The sequence below is a fragment of the Cynocephalus volans genome, chromosome 3, assembly GCF_027409185.1.
Source record: "Cynocephalus volans isolate mCynVol1 chromosome 3, mCynVol1.pri, whole genome shotgun sequence".
NCBI classification, from domain to species: Eukaryota; Metazoa; Chordata; class Mammalia; order Dermoptera; family Cynocephalidae; genus Cynocephalus; species Cynocephalus volans.
This window is the reverse complement of record NC_084462.1, coordinates 25254128-25273652: the sequence shown is the minus strand read 5'-3', so window position 1 is coordinate 25273652 and position 19525 is coordinate 25254128. Positions and strand designations below refer to the sequence as shown.

The window sequence follows — 19525 nt, the reverse complement described above, 5'->3', positions numbered from 1 at the left end:
ACGGGCGAGCTTCCCAGGGGGAGAAGGCGCCACACGCTGTTTCCACCCTCCCTCGGGCGCGGGGACGCCGGCGCGACAGCGTGTTCCCATGGGTGATTCCCTGGAGGGCGGGGCGTGGGGCTTTGTGCGGCTCAGGCCCCTCGGAGCAGACTGGGGACGCGCTGGCCAGGCCGCTCCCACCTGCCGGCGTGGCGGCCAATGAAAGCTTGGCCTGGTGATGTCATGCCCGGACCGGACCCTGGTGACGAAGTCCGAGGTCACCAGTCAGGGAACCAGCGCAAACCCACCCGCGGGGGTTCCGGAAGTTTCCATTGCGGCAGCGAAGTGCGGCCTCGCCGCGGCAGCCTTGTGCGTGCCACCACGTTGGCCTTCCTTCTCGGGTGTCCCCGAGTCACCTCTTACTGCCCCTGAGGGTCCCCTCCTCCATGGCGGCCCCTTCATTTCTACTCGCGATACCATCCATGTTCACATCTCCATTCCCACAAGTATCCCCTCATCCACAGGAGTGACCCACGTCACCTTTTCTCCACCAGTGCCACCGGACCCCTCAGGGGGTCCTTAGCCACGCTTTCACGTGCCGCTCCTCCCATGCCACTCCTGACTCTGTCGTGGCCAGTGATGCTCATTTATTCGGCCCCTCAGCCTTGTAATAACTTCCCCAGCCTCGACTGAGGCTGTGAAAGTCGGTCACTCTGTGTGTCTCTCCGTCCGTCTGTCACGTGGTGTCTGGTCCGCCGCCGCGGGTCTTTCGGTCGCGTCTGTCACCGCGTGTGTGTCTGTCGGCGTCTGTCACTGGAGTGCGTCTGGGCCCCGGGGTCTCTGGGTCTCGGCTTGAAGGGAGGGAGAGGGAGGGGAGGTGGCAGCCCAGGCAGGCGGGGAGGGGCGGGGGCGGAGACAGTGGGCGGGGGCGGGCGGGGGAGCCGTGTGGCCCTGAGGGGGTGTGTGCGGGGGGCCGGAGGCGGTGGCTGTCAGAGCCGGCTCAGCCTGCGCCGGGGAACATCGGCCGCCTCCAGCTCCCGGCGCGGCCCGGCCAGGCTCGGCCGCCTCAGGTGAGTCTCCCGCCCTTCCCGGACCCTCCCGGGGCCGAGGCCCATTCCACGTCCTGCGGACGGTGCGCTCCCCAGGGGATCTAGGCCCCCAAACGGGACGCCCACCGCGCCCCCAGGCCTGCCCAGCGACGCCCCCCGCAGCGCACACTCTCCCGTAACTCTTTCCTCGCCGCCGCCTACTTACCGACGCCCGCGCGGAAGCCTGCGCCCCTCAGGGCCGGCCGCTGCCTATCCTCTCGAATTCCCATGGGGACCCTCGAGCGCCCCTTCCCCACTCGCCCCCAAGTCTGGGGCCACTGGAAGACGCCCCCTTCCTTGGGCGGAACCGAGCTGCGCAGGTTCCTGGCGCGGGGCTGGGCCTCCCCGGATCCCCAGGGCCGCGACCCCAGCGCCCCTGCGCAGCGCTCAGCCGAGGCCCCCTGCGAGGCCCGGGACCCTTCTCCCCGCCCCCAACTCCCGCGGAGATTCCATCTCTATTTTTTGGGAAGGGGAGGCTCAGCGGAAGCCCCGAGTTATAATTAGCTCCACTCGAGTTTCCTAGTTAATCTCCAGCACCATCCCCCCAGCTCGGGGCGGCGGGGGCTGCGTGGGGGGTGACCGCCGGGAGACAGAGGGGAGTTCTGACCCGGGGAATTTTGATCCCTTGGCTGGAGATGCCGGAACAGCAGCAGCTGCTGCCCGAAAATAGCAACCCCCGCCCCTGCACGGGGGATCTCCGGAGCTCCGGGAATAGAGGCGTCCCGGCTCGCCCGTCAGGCCCCTCCACAATGCCGCAAGCCTCCAGGCCCCCACCCCAAGTTCCCGGCTCCCGGGCTCGGGGCGGGGAGCACGATCCTTTTCTCGGTCTCTACTGCCTCCCGCTGGCGGCGGAGTGCACCGCAACGTCGGATGGATGGGGCTCGAGGGGGAGGGGGCAGCCAGGGCTGGCGAGCCTGTTTGCTGGGGCTAGGAGACGGGGGTGCGCAGCTGACGGGAACTGGGGGGTACCAGCGCGCCGTGCCAAACTGGATGAGGCGGGCAAAGTGGGGCAGTGTGTGGAGTATGCAGGATTTGGGGTGCCCCAGGACCTGGGGTTCCCACATGCTAATGGCCAACCCACCCCCCAGAGCTCCGGCCCTGGCCAACCCAGGAGAGAAACTTGGGCTGCGCCTTCCATCTGCAAGCTCCCCCAACGGAGCCGCCCGTCAGTGAGGGCCGCGCCCCTGTCCTGTGGCCTGTGCGTGGACTGCGGCCTCTAGTGCCGGCACTGCATGCACTTGCCCAGCCCAGCCCACGGAGCCAGGGGAAGGAGGTGAGGGCGGTGGACCCAAGCGGAGCAGGGGAGGGTATTCTTTGGCAGGTCTCATCTCTGTACCCTGCGTTTGTCTGGGTTCGTGGCTGCCTGATCTCTCTGTCCCCTCTTGCCTGTCTGCCTGTGTCCTTGTCTCTGCCTGTCTCCCTCCCTCCCTCCATCTCTCTTTTCCTCTTTGCCAACCTGCCCCACCTCCTCTGCAGCTCAGTGATAACCTTTGGGCAAGACTGTTACTTAATCTCATCCTTCCTGCCTTTCTCAAGCCTTCAGCCTTTGCCTTTCTTTCTCCCAGCAGACGACCGCTTACCCTGGCAGCCATGAGGCCTCCGTGGTGTCCCCTGCACACGCCCTCTCTGGCTTCCCCATTCCTTCTCCTTCTCCTCTCCCTCCTGGGAGGAGGGGCAGGGGCTGAGGGCCAGGAGGACCCAGAGCTGCTGGTGACTGTGCGTGGGGGCCGGCTGCGGGGCATCCGCCTAAAGGCCCCCGGGGGCCATGTCTCTGCTTTTCTGGGCATTCCCTTCGCGGAGCCACCTGTGGGCCCCCGTCGCTTCCTGCCACCAGAGCCCAAGCGTCCCTGGCCAGGGGTGCTGGACGCTACAGCCTTCCAGAGTGTCTGCTACCAATATGTGGACACCCTGTACCCTGGTTTTGAGGGTACTGAGATGTGGAACCCCAACCGTGAGCTGAGCGAGGACTGCCTCTACCTCAATGTGTGGACACCATACCCCCGGCCTGAGTCCCCCACTCCTGTCCTCGTCTGGATCTATGGGGGTGGATTCTATAGTGGGGCCTCCTCCCTGGACGTGTATGATGGCCGCTTCCTGGTACAGGCCGAAGGGACTGTGCTGGTGTCTATGAACTACCGGGTGGGAGCCTTTGGCTTCTTGGCCCTGCCGGGAAGCCGAGAAGCCCCAGGCAATGTGGGTCTTCTGGATCAGAGGCTGGCACTGCAGTGGGTGCAGGAGAACGTGGCAGCCTTTGGTGGGGACCCAACGTCAGTGACACTGTTTGGGGAGAGTGCAGGGGCCGCTTCAGTGGGCATGCACCTGCTGTCCCCACCCAGCCGGGGCCTGTTCCACAGGGCTGTGCTGCAGAGTGGTGCACCCAATGGGCCCTGGGCCACAGTGGGCGTGGGAGAGGCCCGCCGCAGAGCCACACTGCTGGCCCGCCTTGTAGGCTGTCCCCCAGGTGGCACCGGTGGGAATGACACAGAATTGGTAGCCTGCCTGCGGACACGACCAGCTCAGGATCTGGTGGACCACGAATGGCACGTGCTGCCTCAGGAAAGTGTCTTCCGATTTTCCTTCGTGCCTGTGGTGGATGGAGACTTCCTCAGTGACACACCCGAGGCACTCATCAATGCAGGAGACTTCCACAGCCTGCAGGTGACTAGTGGCTTGTGGGGTGGAGCTGGTTCCTCTGGGTCCCACCAGCCCCTCCCTCCCCCAGGGACCCAGGCATGAAGGCTCCTCCAGACCCACTCCTAGAGGTCCAGGCTTCTGGGCCTCATGGTCAGTGCCTTCTCCCTGAGGGTTCAGATCCCAGGGTGGTCACGGGGCAGAGAGGAAAGGAACTGTGGGAGTATTTTCTCTTTCTCTCCCTCCCTTCCCCAACCTCATAGTCTCTTCCTCCATGGTTCTGGGTCTATAACTGTTCATCTCTCTGGCTCTGTGTCTGTCCATGTTTCTGTCTGCCTGTCTGTCTGTGCCTCGTCCCTTCATCCTGCCCTCCCCCCAGGTGCTGGTGGGTGTGGTGAAGGATGAGGGCTCCTATTTTCTGGTTTACGGGGCCCCAGGCTTCAGCAAAGACAACGAGTCTCTCATCAGCCGGGCCCAGTTCCTGGCCGGGGTGCGGGTCGGGGTCCCCCAGGCGAGCGACCTGGCGGCCGAGGCTGTGGTCCTGCATTACACAGACTGGCTGCACCCTGAGGATCCAGCGCGCCTGAGGGAGGCCCTGAGTGATGTGGTGGGTGACCACAATGTCGTGTGCCCTGTGGCCCAGCTGGCTGGGCGACTGGCTGCCCAGGGTGCCCGTGTCTATGCCTACATCTTTGAGCACCGTGCCTCCACGCTCTCCTGGCCCCTGTGGATGGGGGTGCCCCACGGCTACGAGATCGAGTTCATCTTTGGGCTTCCCCTGGAACCTTCACTGAACTACACCATCGAGGAGAGAATCTTCGCCCGGCGACTGATGAGATACTGGGCCAACTTCGCCCGCACAGGGTCAGCAATGCCGAAGGGAGGAGGGCCTCCGGGGCCAGGGAGGTGAGGGGGAAACACACAGAGAGAGGCAGACAGACATACAGAAAGGAAGGGCAGAAGAGAGGCAGAAAAGGAGAGCAGAGAGGAAAAAGTTCCCAAAGGAAAGAGGACAAAGGGGGAGAGAGAGAAAGACAAAGGAGACACAAAGAGACATGGAGTTGATGGAGTAGATGGAAGGCAGAATGAGGGATCCTGAAGAGACAAAGTCAGGGACAGAGGAAAGGAAGAGAAGAGGCAGACAAGGAAAGAAAGACAAAAGAGCTGGCATAGGAGTTAGGAGCGTGTAGAGCTGGATTAAGTAGGACCAGTGGTGATTTAGTAGCTGTGACACTGTCTCTCCTGTCTCTCCCTCACACACACACACATCTGTTTACCTGTCTGAAGAAGGGGACAGTCAATCCAGCATCAGATCTGTGTTGTTAAAAGTAAATTGATGTTTTTGTAGAGATAGGACTGGGCCTGGTTACATACTAAGGACTCGATAAATCATAGCAATTATTTTAATGGGAAAAGCAAAGCCAAAGATGGAACATAAACTAAAGGGGAGACGGAAAAAGGAAGCATAGGAAGAAGAGGAAAACTCCCTGATGATGGGGGATACTGGAGAAGAGAAAGAACGGCTGATGCAGTGGTGGCAGGGAGGGGACGGGCTCTCTACAGCGCCTAAGCGGGCTGGGGTCAGGAAGGCGCCCACCTCCTCCCTCTGTCCCACTTCCTTCCCCATCCCCCAACCTCATCCCTCTGGGCGGGGCAGGCCCGCGCGAGGCAGAGCTCTCCCTCTCCTTCCGCAGAGACCCCAATGACCCCCGCGACCCCAAAGCCCCGCAGTGGCCCCCGTACACGGCGGGAGCGCAGCAGTACGTGAGCCTGGACCTGAGGCCGCTGGAGGTGCGGCGGGGGCTGCGCGCCCAGGCCTGCGCCTTCTGGAACCGCTTCCTACCCAAATTGCTCAGTGCCACCGGTACGCAGTGGGGAGAGAAGGGGCGCGGAGAGAGAGGGGAGTGGGAGCCGACCGGGTGTAACCCCTCTCTTCTCCCCCCAGCCTCGGAGGCTCCCAGCACCTGCTCAGGTCCCGCCCATGGGGAGGCTGCCCCGAGGCCCAGGCCTGGCCTCCCCCTGTCCCTCCACCTTCTCTTACTTCTCCTCCTCTCCTCCTGGCTCCTGCGGCTGTGACCACGGCCTCCTCCCCCTCCGGCCTCAGGGGGTCCCCCCTCTAATGAGTGGCCGGACTGTGGGGAAGGGCCCCACTCAGGGATCTCCGACCCAGCGCCCCTCCCTCCTCAAACAGAGAGACTCAAACTGGACAGGGGGTTGGGGGTGGGGAGTTGACCTACCACCCGTCTCAGGGACCCACACGCCTTTGTTTAAATGGAAGTGGAAAAGCCAATTATTCTTTTATAAAATTATCCTTTGGAGCCTGAGCCTGATGTTGGGGGGGAGAGGGAGGACCCGGGGCTGGACAGCATCCCCCAGTGGACTATAACCGTCAACCATTTCTGTCTCTTCTCTTTTCCCCACCAACCCACGGATCCTCCCCCTTCTGGTACCTTCTGAACCCCTCTGTCTTGTGGTCATTTTCTCCTCTCTCCTTCCTGCCAACCTCCTCTGGCCCCGCCTCTACCCTCATCCTCCCTCTCGTCTTCGGCACATTCTCCTGGTCCCCTTTCCACCATCCCACGTGTTCTCCGTCATTCTCCATGTGTCCTCCCTGCACTCACCGCCCCCCCCCCCCCGCACGCCTCCATGTCGGTTCCCCGACCTTCTTCGTGTCGTCCTCCCCCCACCCACTCGCCGGGCGCCCTGGCCGCAGACACGCTGGACGAGGCGGAACGCCAGTGGAAGGCCGAGTTCCACCGCTGGAGCTCCTACATGGTGCACTGGAAGAACCAGTTCGACCATTACAGCAAGCAGGATCGCTGCTCAGACCTGTGACCCAGGCGGGACCCCCACGTCCCCCGGCCCCCGACCTGTATATACTATTTATTTAAGGGCTGGGATATAACACAGACGAACCCCAGACCCTGCCCATCCCCCGACTTCCCCCCGGGGCTCCCCGTCTCCTGCATGTCTCGGGCCGAGCTCCCTCCCCCGCGGTGCCTTCGCCCCTCTGGGCTGCCAATAAACTGTTACAGCCACGGGAGTGTGCGCGACTGGGGAGCCGGGGGTAGGAGCAGAACGCCTGAATCACCGCGAACGAGGGAACAGAGGCGTAGGGGTTAGAAACCGCGGGACTCGCGGATTTGCGAGGGAGAGTGCAGGGCGCTTGCGCCGAATCCCGCCCCCACCGGCCCGCGGGGCGGAACTCGCGCCTGCGCAGTGAGGCTGACGCCGGGCAGGATCGCTGGGCAGGACGAGGTGCATTGTGGGCCCACGCTCGCTCGGTGTCACCAGGTGGCCGTTGCTCGCGTCCTGTGCAGACATCTGGGGCCCGGTAAGAGCGTCCAGAGCGCAGGCGCCGGTCCTGCACGCAGCAAGCCCAAGAGCCGGGACCGAAATGAAGCGTTGGAATCCGGAGTTCTCTCTAGAGTTCGTTCCGAACCGACAGAAAGACTTGTCTGCGCCGCGACCACCCCCGGCCCTGGAGCCGCTGAAGGACGTCCACGTGGGCCTGGCCCCGCCGTGTCGCGGCCCCGCTCGCCTGGCCCTCCTCCGGGGCCACTACCTCTACTATCACTACGGCTGCGACGGGCTGGACGACCGGGGCTGGGGCTGCGGCTACCGCACCCTGCAGACGCTGTGTTCTTGGCCAGAGGGCCAGCCCGCGGGCGTGCCTGGACTGGCCGCCGTGCAGACGGCCCTGGAGGACATGGGCGACAAGCCTCCCGGGTTCCGGGGCTCCCGGAACTGGATCGGCTGTGTAGAGGCCAGCCTTTGCCTCGCCCACTTCGGAGGGCCCCAGGGGCGCCTGTGCCACGTGCGCCGTGGAGCAGGGCTTCAGGGAGAACTGGAGACTCTTTACTCCCACTTCGCAGGGGGCGGTGGCCCTGTTATGGTGGGAGGCGATGCGGACGCCCAGTCCAAGGCCTTGCTGGGAGTCTGCCTGGGGCCAGACACAGAAGCCTATGTTCTGGTATTGGACCCTCACTACTGGGGCTCTCCAAGAAACCCCAGCGAACTACAGGATGCTGGGTGGGTGGGCTGGCGAGAGGTAAGCACAGCCTTTGACCCTAGTTCCTTCTACAACCTGTGCTTGACCAGTCTTAACTCCTAAAAGTAGCAGCATGCCCTGGGCTGAGGGTAAGGTCCCAGAACTGAGACTCTCTGGTCCCATACATATACACGCATTTACTTCTCAAAGGTGTCCCAGCACAGCCTGGGACCTCTAATAATAAAGTAGCAAAGCCCAGCTAACCATGACCCCAGCCAATGTTTGGGAGGATCTGGGGAGGTATATAACATACACTGTGTTAAGAGTCGTTGTGGAAGTACTTTTATTGGCAGTAAGGCTGAACGTACAAAAAATTCTCCGATTTAGATGGGACAAGACAGTCCCAAGTATAGATGATACCAGGAGTGAGGAAAAGTGGACGGCTCAAAAGAAATCAACATCATCTGGGGCATCCAGGTCACGATACTCCACAATGGCCCTTGGGTCTCCACGAACCATCCTGTGAGATGAACGAGGTAAAACAGGGTGAGAGATGAGGGTCCCTGAAAGGGAGACTGAAAGAAGTAAGAAAGCTTGGGCTTGGACGTCTTAGCTCATTCTCACCTGTTGCGAGGTTTCCCAGGATAACCCCCCTGGCCTCGAAAGGCATCATAGTTCCCTCGGCCAGCACCATATGGGGCATGGGGATATGGAGGCCCTCCTGTGGGGACTGCAGGGCGGACAGCACCAGCTATGAAATAGATCAGTGTTCAGTTAGGAAATTATGACCACACTACATCCTAGCTGTTTCCTCTCCACCAGCTCCACCCGCTTTCCTCTCCCTCCTACACTTACCTCCATAGCCCAAGATGGGGGGCCGAGGCTGACCATAGGGCATCAGGCCCTGGGGAGTCTGGTGTGGGTAGGGGAGTCCCGGGGTCAGGCCTGGGGGGAGTACAACACGGACAGAAACATGAATTACTGCGGTGGGGGAGGAGGGGTGAGTGGCATGACAACTGGCTTCTAGAAATACAGCCTGAGGATCAGGTAGAAACAGCTCAGGGATAGGGCTGGCCCGTGGCTCACTTGGGAGAGTGTGGTGCTGATAACACCAAGACCAAGGGTTCGGATCCCTATATAGGGATGGCTGGTTAGCTCACTTGGGAGAGCGTGGTGCTGACAACACCAATCTTTAAAAAGAAAAAAAAAGAAACAGCTCAGGGATGACGAGCTAAAGAGAAACAGAAGTCCCTGGATAGTCAAGGGAGAGGGTGTGGCAGACCCTCATGGATCGTATCTTACTCTGGGCAGGGCCAGGTGGCTGAGCTGGCTTGATCTCGGGCAGAGCTGGGCGCTTGGCATCAGTGAGGAAGTTGTTAAAAAACGCCACCTCCTTCTTTACTTCCTCAATTTTCTCTGCATGCTTGTTGAAGATATGTTTGCGCACAAACTCAGGACCCTGGGTGAAGAGAGAATAGGGTCAGAACAGAGCGAGTAATGTACGTTCCCTTATTCCCAGACCCAACCTGGAAAGATAATCGGCCTCCCTCCAGTCAGTTCAACAAGAAGTTTCCCCCCAGGCCTAACTCAGGGGGCTTCCTGGCTCAACCCTGCCTCCCCCCTTTCTAGCACACCAATTCTCTAACATCCCAGACCTTGAATTTCTTGCCACTGAGAGGACATAGCCATTTATCCTTGCCCAATTCCTGGGTGTTAGAGGTGACAAACTTTTCCACTTCCTGCTCTGGGTCTTTGCGACCCATCTTCTGGGCCTCTTCCTCTGAGAGAGATTCCCTCACGCTCAGCAGTGGAGTCAGCTTCTCCTCAAACGTCTTCTGCCATTCCAGCACTGGTTTGGGAACAAAGAAAAGAAGGTTAGAGATGGGTGCCAGAAGCAAGGAACAGGAGAGGAGGGGACTGGAGGAGGACTAGCAGAGCACTAGCAGGAGGACTAAGACCAGAGGCAGCCAGGGAAAAGGGAAGGCCCACCTTCTCCATGACTGATGCGGTTGGGTGGCATGGGACCCCGAACATGGATGATGCCACAACGATTGGGCATCTCATCCTCATTGGGGTACTCGCAGGTGTTATAATAATCCAAGGAATGCACAATGCGCAAATAGAGCAAGAGTTTGTCCAAAACCTAAGGGAGATGATAAGCTATTAGTTCACTGCTCTTACCCCAAGCCACGCTCCCAACACCCACACACCTAGCTGGCACCTTGATCAGCTTCTCATCTCGCTCCACGTTGATCTCTGCCGGGTTCCCTTCCTTAGGAGGCTCCTCAGGGGGGGGGCCCCCACTGCTCCCCAGTAGCTCCTCCTCTTCAGCACTCACTTCCTCAATCAGGTAGTCAGTGATATTCTTCAAGATCGGGTTTTGTGAGGGCAGACTCTGGTAGGGAAGGAGAAGAGGGCCAAGTGAGGCAGAGAAAACACTGCAGGGTGGGTGACCTAGGAACTCCCACAATGTGAGGAGAAAAGAGGGAAAGGAGTTCAGGGTTCACTTGACATAACTGTTACCTTTGCCTCCTCAGTTTTTGTCTTCATTTTTGCATTTGTTAGACCCCAGCCCACAAATAATCACTAATGTCAAACTACTGTGTTGGAAGGTGCTCTCCAAGAGTTGCTACTCAGACAGGGAGGGGCAAACGAGAGTGGATGGGTGAGTGCAAGGGGTCAATGCTACAAATCAAGTGAGGTCAGAGGTACCCACAGCAGATGATCTGCTGCTTTTGAAAAAGTCCCATGGGGAGTCACTGACTATTGGCAGAGGAGGTGTCCCAGGCTCAGAGGCCCAGAGCTGGGTCCTGTCATCCAGCGTATGGATCAGCTTGGCTGCTAGCTTGATGTCATTGCGCACTATCTGCTTGTGCTGGGTGATGCCATTGATGTTGCGGACGCGACGGGTCAGGTCTCTGTTCACACCAGGGCTCAGCTCACACTCACGGAGCTGGAGAGAACACGTAATCAGAAAGCTTACCAATACTTGCCCAAGAAGCAGCAGCTCAAAGACTGCCCCTATTGAGAGCACCAGACTGTGAGCCCTGAGGAAGACGGACCAGCTAGGTCTTGTCCATGGTAACAGTCCCAGAGTCTCACCCAGAGTGAACAATGAATGGGTGAAAAATGATGCAGAATGAATGGGCCAATGAATGAACCAAGGAGTCAGAGGTTGTATGGGGTATGAAGAACCACACTTCCCTTTCTTCAAAACAGTCCCACTCCTGGGCTGGCCCGTTAGCGCATGGTGCTGATGACACCCAGATCCATAGTCAGTCCCTGTACTGGCCAGCCATCTCCCCCCACCCCCACAAAAAAACCAGTCCCACTCCCAGCACTCACTCGGATATTCTGCAGGTTCCAACAGATCTCTTTAATGTTAACACTGCGGTCAAAGGTCACCCAGCCACGACGGAAAAACCTACACAAGAAAGAAAATGTCAGCATCGTCACAGGGTAGAAGTGACGCTGGCCATTAACCTTCCCCTATATCCAATTCCTCACCTCCTCTCAGGCTGGGGCTCTGATAGTGCCACACGCATAAAGCCTGGATATCTTTTACAAAGCTGCAAGAGCAGAGGAACAGAAACCCCATTCAGTGATTCAAGGATTCACTTCTTCCTCCAATCCCCATTATCCTCAGAACCCTGGGGAACTGCCTTGTAATTCTTCCCATCCTCGGGCAAAGAAAAACCAATAAAGGGCTTAAGAGTGTCAGCATGGAAGGCAAATGGTGCAATTAGGACTAGCCCTCCAAGGGTGTGGGTGCATTGGAAGGGGACCTCCCTATTAAGAGAAATAGGGACATATGTCAGAGGCAGTCTCTGATGCCTTCTCTCCAACCCCCACCCCAAAGGAACAGAGCCTGGGTGTCAGCCATGCCCCCAATACTATTTTCCCCACTCACAGAAATGATCTCAGCCCGGGAGATGTTGGGCGCGATGTTGCGCATGAAGAGAGAACATGTCTTATGCAGGGGCCGGGGCTTACATTCCAGCCCTGCAGCGTCCTTAGTCTTCTCCCTTTCTTCTTCCTTGGGCTTCTCCTTTTCCTTGAGTGCTTCTTCTATGCAGGAAGTGGTAGGAGTTGGTGAATTTTTATTATTGATTTCGGTGGGGAGGAGAGAGGAGCTCTTACTGCCCCCCACAACCACCAGAGAAGTCTCCCCCCAAAAGCCACCCTCCATCAATTTCACCAACCTCTTACCTCCTTCCACTGCCATTCAGTAGGAAGAGAAGGGACTAGAAGCAAAAAGTAAAGCCTACCAGCCTCCTCTTTCTCCTCCTCGGCTTGGCCACTCTCAGACTCAGACTCAGACTCAGACACACTGCCTTCGTCAAAGCTGTCATCACCACTGCGCTTCCTAGTCCGCTTCTTGCTGCTCTGTGAGAGCCACAGCACAGGGTTGAGTCAGGGAAGCAGGACCCCAGCCCTGACGTTCTGACCCCATGCAAGAGATAACTTACCTTTTTGGCTTCCTTCTCAGAGTCTTCTTTCTTCTCTTCCTTGTCCCCATCACCCTCGGATTTCTTAGTTTTGTCATCATTAGAACTGTCATTTTCGGCCTACAGGTAGAGATGATCACTGGAATGCCCCCTCCCGCCTCCACAGCTGAACCCAGTTCACCTTTTCCCCAACCAATACACAACGCCCGTCCCAGCTCCTCTGGACACCACAACCACACAAAAGATGTTGCACTCTCCTTTCCCCAGGCCCCCCAGAGGCAGCACTCGGAGGCCCCACCACTCAGACCTGCTTGCCATCTTCTTTCTTGTCCTCCTTATCATTGGCCTTGCGCTCTCCATCCCCCAGGCCTGGTCCAGCCCGGCCGTCCTCTTTCTTGCTGGGATCCACAGGCTTTCCTGCCTGCTCCTCCTCCTCCTCCTGCTCCAGGATACGTAGATCATTCTCTGTGCCTCCTTCCATCTTAATCACAGCTAGCAACAAAGAGAACAGTCACAATCCAAGGGCCCAAGCTTCTGTCAACCTGCTTCTATTTCCCAACCAAGATCTTGGTCACCAGACACCCCCATCTCCATGGGGCCCAGATGTCAGCCACCTGTCCAATTCACACACCTGCATCCAGCATCTTGACAATGGCATCAGCTTTGTCTATGTCCAGAAGAAGATTATCAAACCAGCCACTCTCCATGAGGGATAAGAATACCCTCAATCGGTTTTGCAGGGCCCCCCGGGCCTCCTGCCGACGCTTCCCCACCTCATCTGGGTGGTACTTAGACCGAAACCTGGGAAGGAAGGGGGGACGGAAGGACAAAATAGTCACTGGAGGCCAGGGCCAGAATGTAGGGAGGGGCCCGGGAATGTCAGGGCACAGCCCCCATCCTCTCATACCCACAAAAGGTCATAAAAGCAGACAGATTAGAGGAAAGGGGTGCACCAGAACCACCCAACACCCCAAAAGGAACCAGAGATTGTGCTCTGAGATTTGCGGGATAACCAGAAACTAAGAGAGCGCTCTGGATTTGGGAAGGCCAATGACTACAGGGGGAGAACAGGGTTAGAGAGACAGATTTATCACTCTGAGTAATACTAACTTAAAACAGTGTTGTTTCCCAAAGCTTCAGAAAGGCTAAGTAAATAGTAGGCCCCAAAGAACCTCCCTCTCCTTGCCAACCCCAAACTATGGTCATTAAAAAAACTGCTCCCAACTCCCTCCAACCCTAGGTGGAAGATGGGAAAACCTGAAATGCACCAGATAGGAAAGGCCATAAGCAGGATGCCTTTCTCCCCCTCTGGGAAGAGGAGCAAGATGGTGAAGGGCCAGGGAATTACCAAAGGAGAAACTGACATGCCCTTATAGCCTCAGGTACTGCCCACAGGGATAGAGAAGCAGACTGGAGGGTTGGGGTGGAGCATGAAAAATAAAACATTTCAAATACGACCTTGGCGGGGGGTGGGAGGAGAGGGACAAGAAATTAGGAGTATGAGGAAAAGGAAAAAGGGAGGAAAGGGAAAAGTGTGAGAAAGTCCCAGAAATCGAATACAAAAGAAAAAACTAAAGACCAGACAGGATTTGAAGCAAAAAAAAAAAAAAAAAAAAAAGAGGAAGGAAGTGTTAGGCAGGGGAGCAAGAACAGGGACAGAGAAAGAACCAAAGATGGAAGAGATTTAGACAAAGACATACAGAGCAGTTAGAAAGAGGGGACAGCGAAGACAGAACAGAACCACAAGTTGAGCGTTAAGAGGAAAGGAAAGCCGCAGGCATCACCTCCAGGATCTTTACCTTGGCCGCTTGGTCAAACAGAGCTCAAGATTTAACTAGCGGCGCCCAGGGCCCATGCTGGCTGGTGGGCCACCGGCTGGCTCCTGGCTGGGGCGCCCGGCCCAGATGCCCCACCCCCGCGGGACTCCGCGGTGGGGGCCCTGACTGACTAACTGCCTGAGCAATCACATTCAGCTAAACCGCTGCATTGTGCACAGCAGTGCCCTGCCTGTCTGCCTGGCCGGGGCAGCGCGGCTCAGCCCAGGGGCTCATGTATGGGCTGGGTATGGTGGGGGTGGAGGTGGGTTTGCTCCGAGCTCCGTCGATGAGCGGGTGTAGTTCTCAGTTCTGGCTCTTTTCAAGGAGGAGGAGCAGAAAGAGGATGAGGAGGAGGAGGAGCAGGAAGGGGGGAAAAGATGGTTGATTAAAATTAAAACATCCACAAAAAGAAAAAAAATTAAAATTCTTTTTCTGTCAAATGACCCTGAGATCTTTGCTTTTCTTGTCTGGATTCACTCGTCGCTTTTGGGAGGATGCCACAGCCACACAAGGTCCTGGTGATCAGGGATGACAATGACCCAATACCAGCAAGTGTGGAAGCAGTCTGTCTGCTGCTCCAAGGGGCCAGCCAGGTGACTCTGGCCAGCTGCCTGGAGGTGTCTCATTTTCTGAGGACAGCGGGGAAGGGAGATGGGGTGGGGAACCGTGGCAGTCGTTGAAGTGAGGGGGAGACCCCATCAGCCAATGCTGTTATACTTCCCCTCCCCCACCCTCAGAAGTTCTGGATTGGGGAAAATGGGAAGGGGACAGGGCCGCAGCTCCACTGGCAGGGCCAGGGGAAACATGCCAGGGGAAAGGTAGCAGGGAAGTAGGGGCACTCACCACTCCTCATCTTTATGAGCCAGGAAGAAATCCTGCATCTGCTGCCTTCGAAAATCCAGCTTGTAGTCATTATAGCGCTTGACTGCTTCCGTCTCATCCACAGAGTCATCCAATGAAAGGAGAAACTCCTTGAAGGTCTTCATCACTGGTGGTGGCACACCCAGGTCTATCTCTGCGATGCTGCCCAGCCTGGGGGGGGCCCGGTCAGGAAGTCTTGGTTGTAGGGGAAGAGGGAGGGCGGGTGGGGGGGGCCAGGGTAGCCAGCTGCCCTCTTCCTTTACCCACCATGGACATCACCCCAAGCACCAACTGCTACTGCCCCAGCAGCACTCCTCTGTGTGCCTAACCCACTCCCTGGCTCCAGTCATGGTCTTTAGCAACCCCAATCCATCCTCCAAGGCTACCAACTCCCTTCTCCCGAGAAGCCCAGAACCCCAGGTCTTTACCTGGCCTGGATAGGCAGTACATGATGCTGCATGATGTGGACGTCTGGGTGGCCCCAGGGCTGAGGGGGGCCATAAGTTGGGCCCCCACCCCCCCCAGCATAGGGCATCTCATAGCCACTGTGGTATGGGTCAGAGCTGTGCTCATCCCTGAGGGTAGGGGACACAAAAGTCAGACAGAGAAGGAAACCATCTCCCCAGAGCACAAAGGAGGATGGGACAGAGGAAGAGGCATACAAAGAATGTGGTCTCTCACCCAAGAGTTTATAGGAAAGGAAACAATGGGTGTATGGGAAGTTTGAGAAAAGGAAATGAGTTTTCAGCAGAGGTGAGGGAAGACAGACGAGGCCCAGGAGGAATGGAGGTTGGGGAGAGGAGAGAGACACTGTGGCCATCTCACCAGTCTCGCCTCATGCGCTTCTGCGGGGGACTGAGTTCATGGCGGGGAGGTGAGAACCGCTCTCGCCGATTCCGGTCGTAGTCCCGATATTCACCCCGACTGCGGCGCTCACGGCCTCGGTCCCACTCTCTGGAGACAAGAACAAGTAACAGCAATTAAAGATACAACTGGATATGCCAAGGTCATACTCCTGGACAGGCACTCCTATTCTGTCTCACACACCAGACTAAAAGCCTAAAATTACAAAACTACACTCTAAACAGAAAAAGACTCCTGTCTATTTCCAGAAAGCCTGAGCTTTCTCCTGAGCTCTAGACCCACACTAATAATCCCCTACAAGAAGTCCATAGTTACCTCAAATTCAATCTGTCATAACTGAGCCTATTATTCCCACCCTAGGGGCCAAATTTGTTTTCCCCTCCCTGCTTCCTACTCTCAGTATGTCAACATCTCACCATCAAGTTATCAAGCGTTAACCTCACTACTAATTTATTATTGTCCTGTTAATCCTCTGCCTCAAAGCCTATCAAAGCTGTCCTGTTTTGCCATCCCACAAACTCTGTCCTAATCCTTGCCCTTGTCATATCTCCCAGAACTGCAACATTGCAAATGTTGTCCTTCCAGCCTCTTTACCAGTAACCAGCTGCCCCATCCCCATCTTATCAAAAAAAAATCTTTTACTCTAACCCAGTGGTTTTCTAACTTTTTGGTCTCAGGACCCCCTTACACTCTTAAAAATTTTTGATGACGCCAAAGAGTTTTTGTTTATGAGAGTTACATTGATAAATACTTAATGTATTCAAAATTAAAACAGAAAGTTTTAATATCTATTAATTTTAAAATTATATATTAATATAAACTACTACATGTTTTTGTATAAAATGACTACTTTCCCAGGCAACCAAAGGGGGTCTTGGAACATACCCCCTGAGGATAAGAAAGGACTACTATATGATATCAAAATGTCACATTCATTACTACACTACCTATCTCATCAGAAAAGTCTAAGTATGGAAAGCTGTCAAGCTCACATTGGTAGATACAAGTTTTCCAAAATTTTAGTTTTCACTGGAAGGTGCCACCTCATTGCTGACAACAAATACTGACAGTGTGCCTTGAGTAGTAACAGGTTCTCTCAGTTCATTTTCAAAAAAAGGTCTGCCAAATACTCAAGTATAAAAAACCACTGTTGGACAGTCATTCACTCAGGTAAAAACAGCACACAAACTTTGGGGGTCAGGAGTGGAATGCCTATGGATTAAATGTGTCTCCTAAAAGTACATGTATTGGAAACTTGACCCCCATGTGAGAGTGTTAAGAAGGTGGGAAATCCAATTATGGTATCGGAAAACTAGGGCCTCTAAGAAGTGATTACACTGCAAGAACTGTGCCCTTGTGAATGGATTGATCCACTCATGGAATAATGGGTGTGGTTCTGATGGCTTTATAAGGAGAGCCAGTGAAAAGTTTAGCTTGCTTTTCTTTTTTTTAATTTTTTGTTCTATTTTTTTGTTTTTATTTTCTTAGTGGCTGGCCAATATAGGTATCCAAACCATTGACCTTGGTGTTATCAACACTGTGCTAACCAACCAGCCAGGCCCCCAGCTCACCCTTCTTCAGCCCTTTCTCGCTATGTGATACCCTGGTTGCCACAGGACTCTCTACAGAGTTCCCACCAAGAAGAAGGCCCTCACCAGATGTGTTGCCTGGACTTTGGACTTCCCAGACTCCAAAACTGTAAGAAATAAATTCTACTTCTTTCTACATTACCCAGTTTCAGGTATTCTGTTATAAGCAACAGAAATGAACCAATACACCATGGAAGAGTTGTTAGTTTAGCTCAAAACTCAATCACATGAGACCTATTCAAGTTAACCACTGCACTTCTATACGCAATAGAAATGCTTCATGCGAGGGCCGGCCCCTGGTTCACTCTGGAGAGTGCAGTGCTGATAACACCAAGGCTACGGGTTCGGATCCCTATATAGGGATGGCCAGTTGCTCACTTCAGAGAGTGTGGTGCTGACAACACCAAGTCAAGGGTTGAGATCCCCTTACCGGTCATCTTTTAAAAAAAAAAAAGAAAGAGAAATGCTTTATGCGTATTTCCCATGTTATACCTATTGGAAAGAGAGAGTCAAGAGTCCAGTTTAATAAAATTAAAAATTCTTATTGCTTCATCAAGGACAATAAGTGAAAACTGGTTTTTTCCCCCTCTTTGGTGTCATTATCTTGTTTTGTGCTAAGGCACCAACAATTTTACCCACCACTGCTGCAGCACCATCAGTGCAAATATCAATACAATGAAAACAATAAAATCTTAGTATTACCATAAAAATAGTCTTAACCTTGCAGACCCCCTAGAGTCTGTAAACATCTTGAGAACCACTACTCTAACCAAACTAGAATTTGTGCTCTTTTCTCCACAACTCCAAGATGCTCACATCACCTGTGTCTGGAGAATTCCCACTCATCTTTCCAGGTCTAGCTAAGTGTCACTTCCCTGCAGATCTCCCTGACCTACAGCACTATTCCCCTCCCTTGAAGATTTGTTCCGTCAACACTTACCATCTTTTTTTTCTTTTTGGCGGCTGACCAGTGTGGGGAACTGAACCCTTGACCTTGCTGTTACAGGGCTGTGCTCTAACCAACTGAGCCAACTGGCCAGTCCTACCATCTTTATTATGAACTCTTATATATATTCATTTGCGGGATACGCTCAAGGCCATTTTGCCCCCCATGCCAAACCTCAGACTGTAAGCTCCTAAGCGCAATAACTACATCTCATAACCAATTAACCCAACTAGCATTGCCCAAAGAACTCTTTCTAAGATTTCAGGCAAAACAGTCACAATAAACTCAATCATAGCTGGTCACGGAATTGGTCTGACAACCTCTCCAGTCATATCAATACTATGTTACTTTTTCTGAAGCAACCTTTTTGAGATATAGTTTACAAACAATAAAATGGACTTTCCGTGCATGTATAAATAGTAGTTTTCATACTTAACACTCTCTTAGCTCTACTGCTTTGATCTTCAGGACATTTCAAAAACCATAGCTAGTTCTTTGGCCAACAGCAAGACTGAACCACAGGGAACAGTCCAGTGAGCGATTTCATATGGTTCACCCTAACAAAATTATAAGGGAAAGGCAACGAGGGAGGAGTGGAACGGAATGAAACAGGGGGACAAAACTAAAGAAAAGCATATCACCGATCATTCCAATCGTCCCCTCGACGTCGTTCATCTCTTTCGCGGGAACGGTCATAGTCGCTGCGCTCTCTTCTAAACTTGTCCCTGCGCCTTCGATCATACTCGTCATCGCTATCACCCATGACGTAGTCTGCGGGGGCCTGAGGCCCGGAGAGGAGTGGTCAGGGTGCTGAACAACGATGAACGGAGGAAAGGACCGTCCCTCAGGGGCAGCGCGCCCGCCTCCCTCCCGCCAAGGCCAGCCCTCCGCTGTCCCCGTCATCCCCGACAGCGGGGGATGGCTCCGATACTCCCACTCGCCCCAAGGGTGTCCCTGCCCACCCCCGTCGGCCCCTGGGCTCCTCTCCCTCAGGCTCGCACCAGCCGGGCCCCCCAGGCTCCTCCCCTCCCCCACCTGGAAGCGGTCGCGTCCGTTGGGCTAGCGCTCGGGCGGGCTTGTTTTCCAGGCGATCTGGGGCCCCTCTTTGCCTCGAGCGCGCGACAAGGATGGCGAGGAGGGTGAGAGGGTGACACGGGACTCTCAGGCAAGGCGCCGAAGACAGGGGAAGAAAGTGGGACAGCCGAGGATGGGCAGTCGCGCTGCACCTGCGTCACTCGCGTAACCGGGTCCGGAACCACAAACTACCCTCGCGCGGCCTGAACTACAACTAAAGAGAAGAGGAGAGGGCGG

At 55.5% G+C, this 19525-nt stretch overlaps 3 protein-coding genes across 14 annotated transcripts; 2 read left to right on the top strand and 1 right to left on the bottom strand.

Annotated features, from left to right (window-relative positions):
- Positions 1-960: 960 nt before the first annotated feature.
- ACHE (acetylcholinesterase (Yt blood group)) lies at positions 961-6736 on the top strand. Of its 4 annotated transcripts, none has more exons than XM_063090430.1 (6): positions 961-1049; positions 2156-2340; positions 2636-3725; positions 4078-4604; positions 5393-5562; positions 6412-6736. In XM_063090430.1, the coding sequence occupies exons 2-6, from the start codon at positions 2300-2302 to the stop codon at positions 6531-6533; spliced, it is 1950 nt and encodes a 649-aa protein (XP_062946500.1). In that variant the 5' UTR covers positions 961-1049; positions 2156-2299; the 3' UTR covers positions 6534-6736. The 4 variants fall into 4 exon arrangements, with proteins under 4 accessions (XP_062946500.1, XP_062946501.1, XP_062946499.1 ...); XM_063090431.1 differs by having other exon boundaries at positions 2633-3725; positions 4078-4562; XM_063090429.1 differs by having other exon boundaries at positions 2633-3725.
- Positions 6737-6815: 79 nt separating this feature from the next.
- Positions 6816-7947, top strand: UFSP1 (UFM1 specific peptidase 1 (inactive)). The gene has a single exon (XM_063090433.1). The coding sequence runs from the start codon at positions 7096-7098 to the stop codon at positions 7810-7812; it is 717 nt and encodes a 238-aa protein (XP_062946503.1). The 5' UTR covers positions 6816-7095; the 3' UTR covers positions 7813-7947.
- A 61-nt stretch (positions 7948-8008) lies between these two features.
- Positions 8009-19492, bottom strand: SRRT (serrate, RNA effector molecule). 9 transcript variants are annotated; one of them, XM_063089527.1, is made up of 20 exons: positions 19250-19492; positions 18856-19024; positions 15641-15769; positions 15244-15390; positions 14798-15010; positions 12769-12938; positions 12445-12629; positions 12159-12257; positions 11958-12075; positions 11600-11757; positions 11197-11258; positions 11035-11113; positions 10454-10642; positions 9911-10084; positions 9679-9832; positions 9345-9538; positions 8992-9148; positions 8545-8646; positions 8314-8440; positions 8009-8209 (listed from the first exon to the last, which is right to left on the bottom strand). In XM_063089527.1, exons 2-20 carry the CDS (start codon positions 18975-18977, stop codon positions 8134-8136), a joined length of 2655 nt encoding a protein of 884 aa, XP_062945597.1. In that variant the 5' UTR covers positions 18978-19024; positions 19250-19492; the 3' UTR covers positions 8009-8133. The 9 variants fall into 9 exon arrangements, with proteins under 9 accessions (XP_062945597.1, XP_062945596.1, XP_062945599.1 ...); XM_063089526.1 differs by having other exon boundaries at positions 18856-18995; XM_063089529.1 differs by having other exon boundaries at positions 8545-8634; positions 18856-18995.
- Positions 19493-19525: the final 33 nt, after the last annotated feature.

Bases quoted from the DNA above. Each gene is read 5' to 3' on its own strand.
- ACHE (XM_063090429.1), top strand. From the start codon at position 2,300: ATGCACTTGCCCAGCCCAGCCCACGGAGCCAGGGGAAGGAG. The intron at 3,726-4,077 runs GTGACTAGTGGC...CCCTCCCCCCAG, and splicing joins GAGACTTCCACAGCCTGCAG to GTGCTGGTGGGTGTGGTGAA. The intron at 5,563-6,411 runs GTACGCAGTGGG...CCCTGGCCGCAG, and splicing joins CAAATTGCTCAGTGCCACCG to ACACGCTGGACGAGGCGGAA.
- UFSP1 (XM_063090433.1), top strand. From the start codon at position 7,096: ATGAAGCGTTGGAATCCGGAGTTCTCTCTAGAGTTCGTTCCGAACCGA.
- SRRT (XM_063089527.1), bottom strand. From the start codon at position 18,977: ATGGGTGATAGCGATGACGAGTATGATCGAAGGCGCAGGGACAAGTTT. The intron at 15,391-15,640 runs GTGAGATGGCCA...CCCTACCCTCAG, and splicing joins AAGCGCATGAGGCGAGACTG to GGATGAGCACAGCTCTGACC. The intron at 12,939-14,797 runs GTGAGTGCCCCT...CTTCCTTCCCAG, and splicing joins GCTCATAAAGATGAGGAGTG to GTTTCGGTCTAAGTACCACC.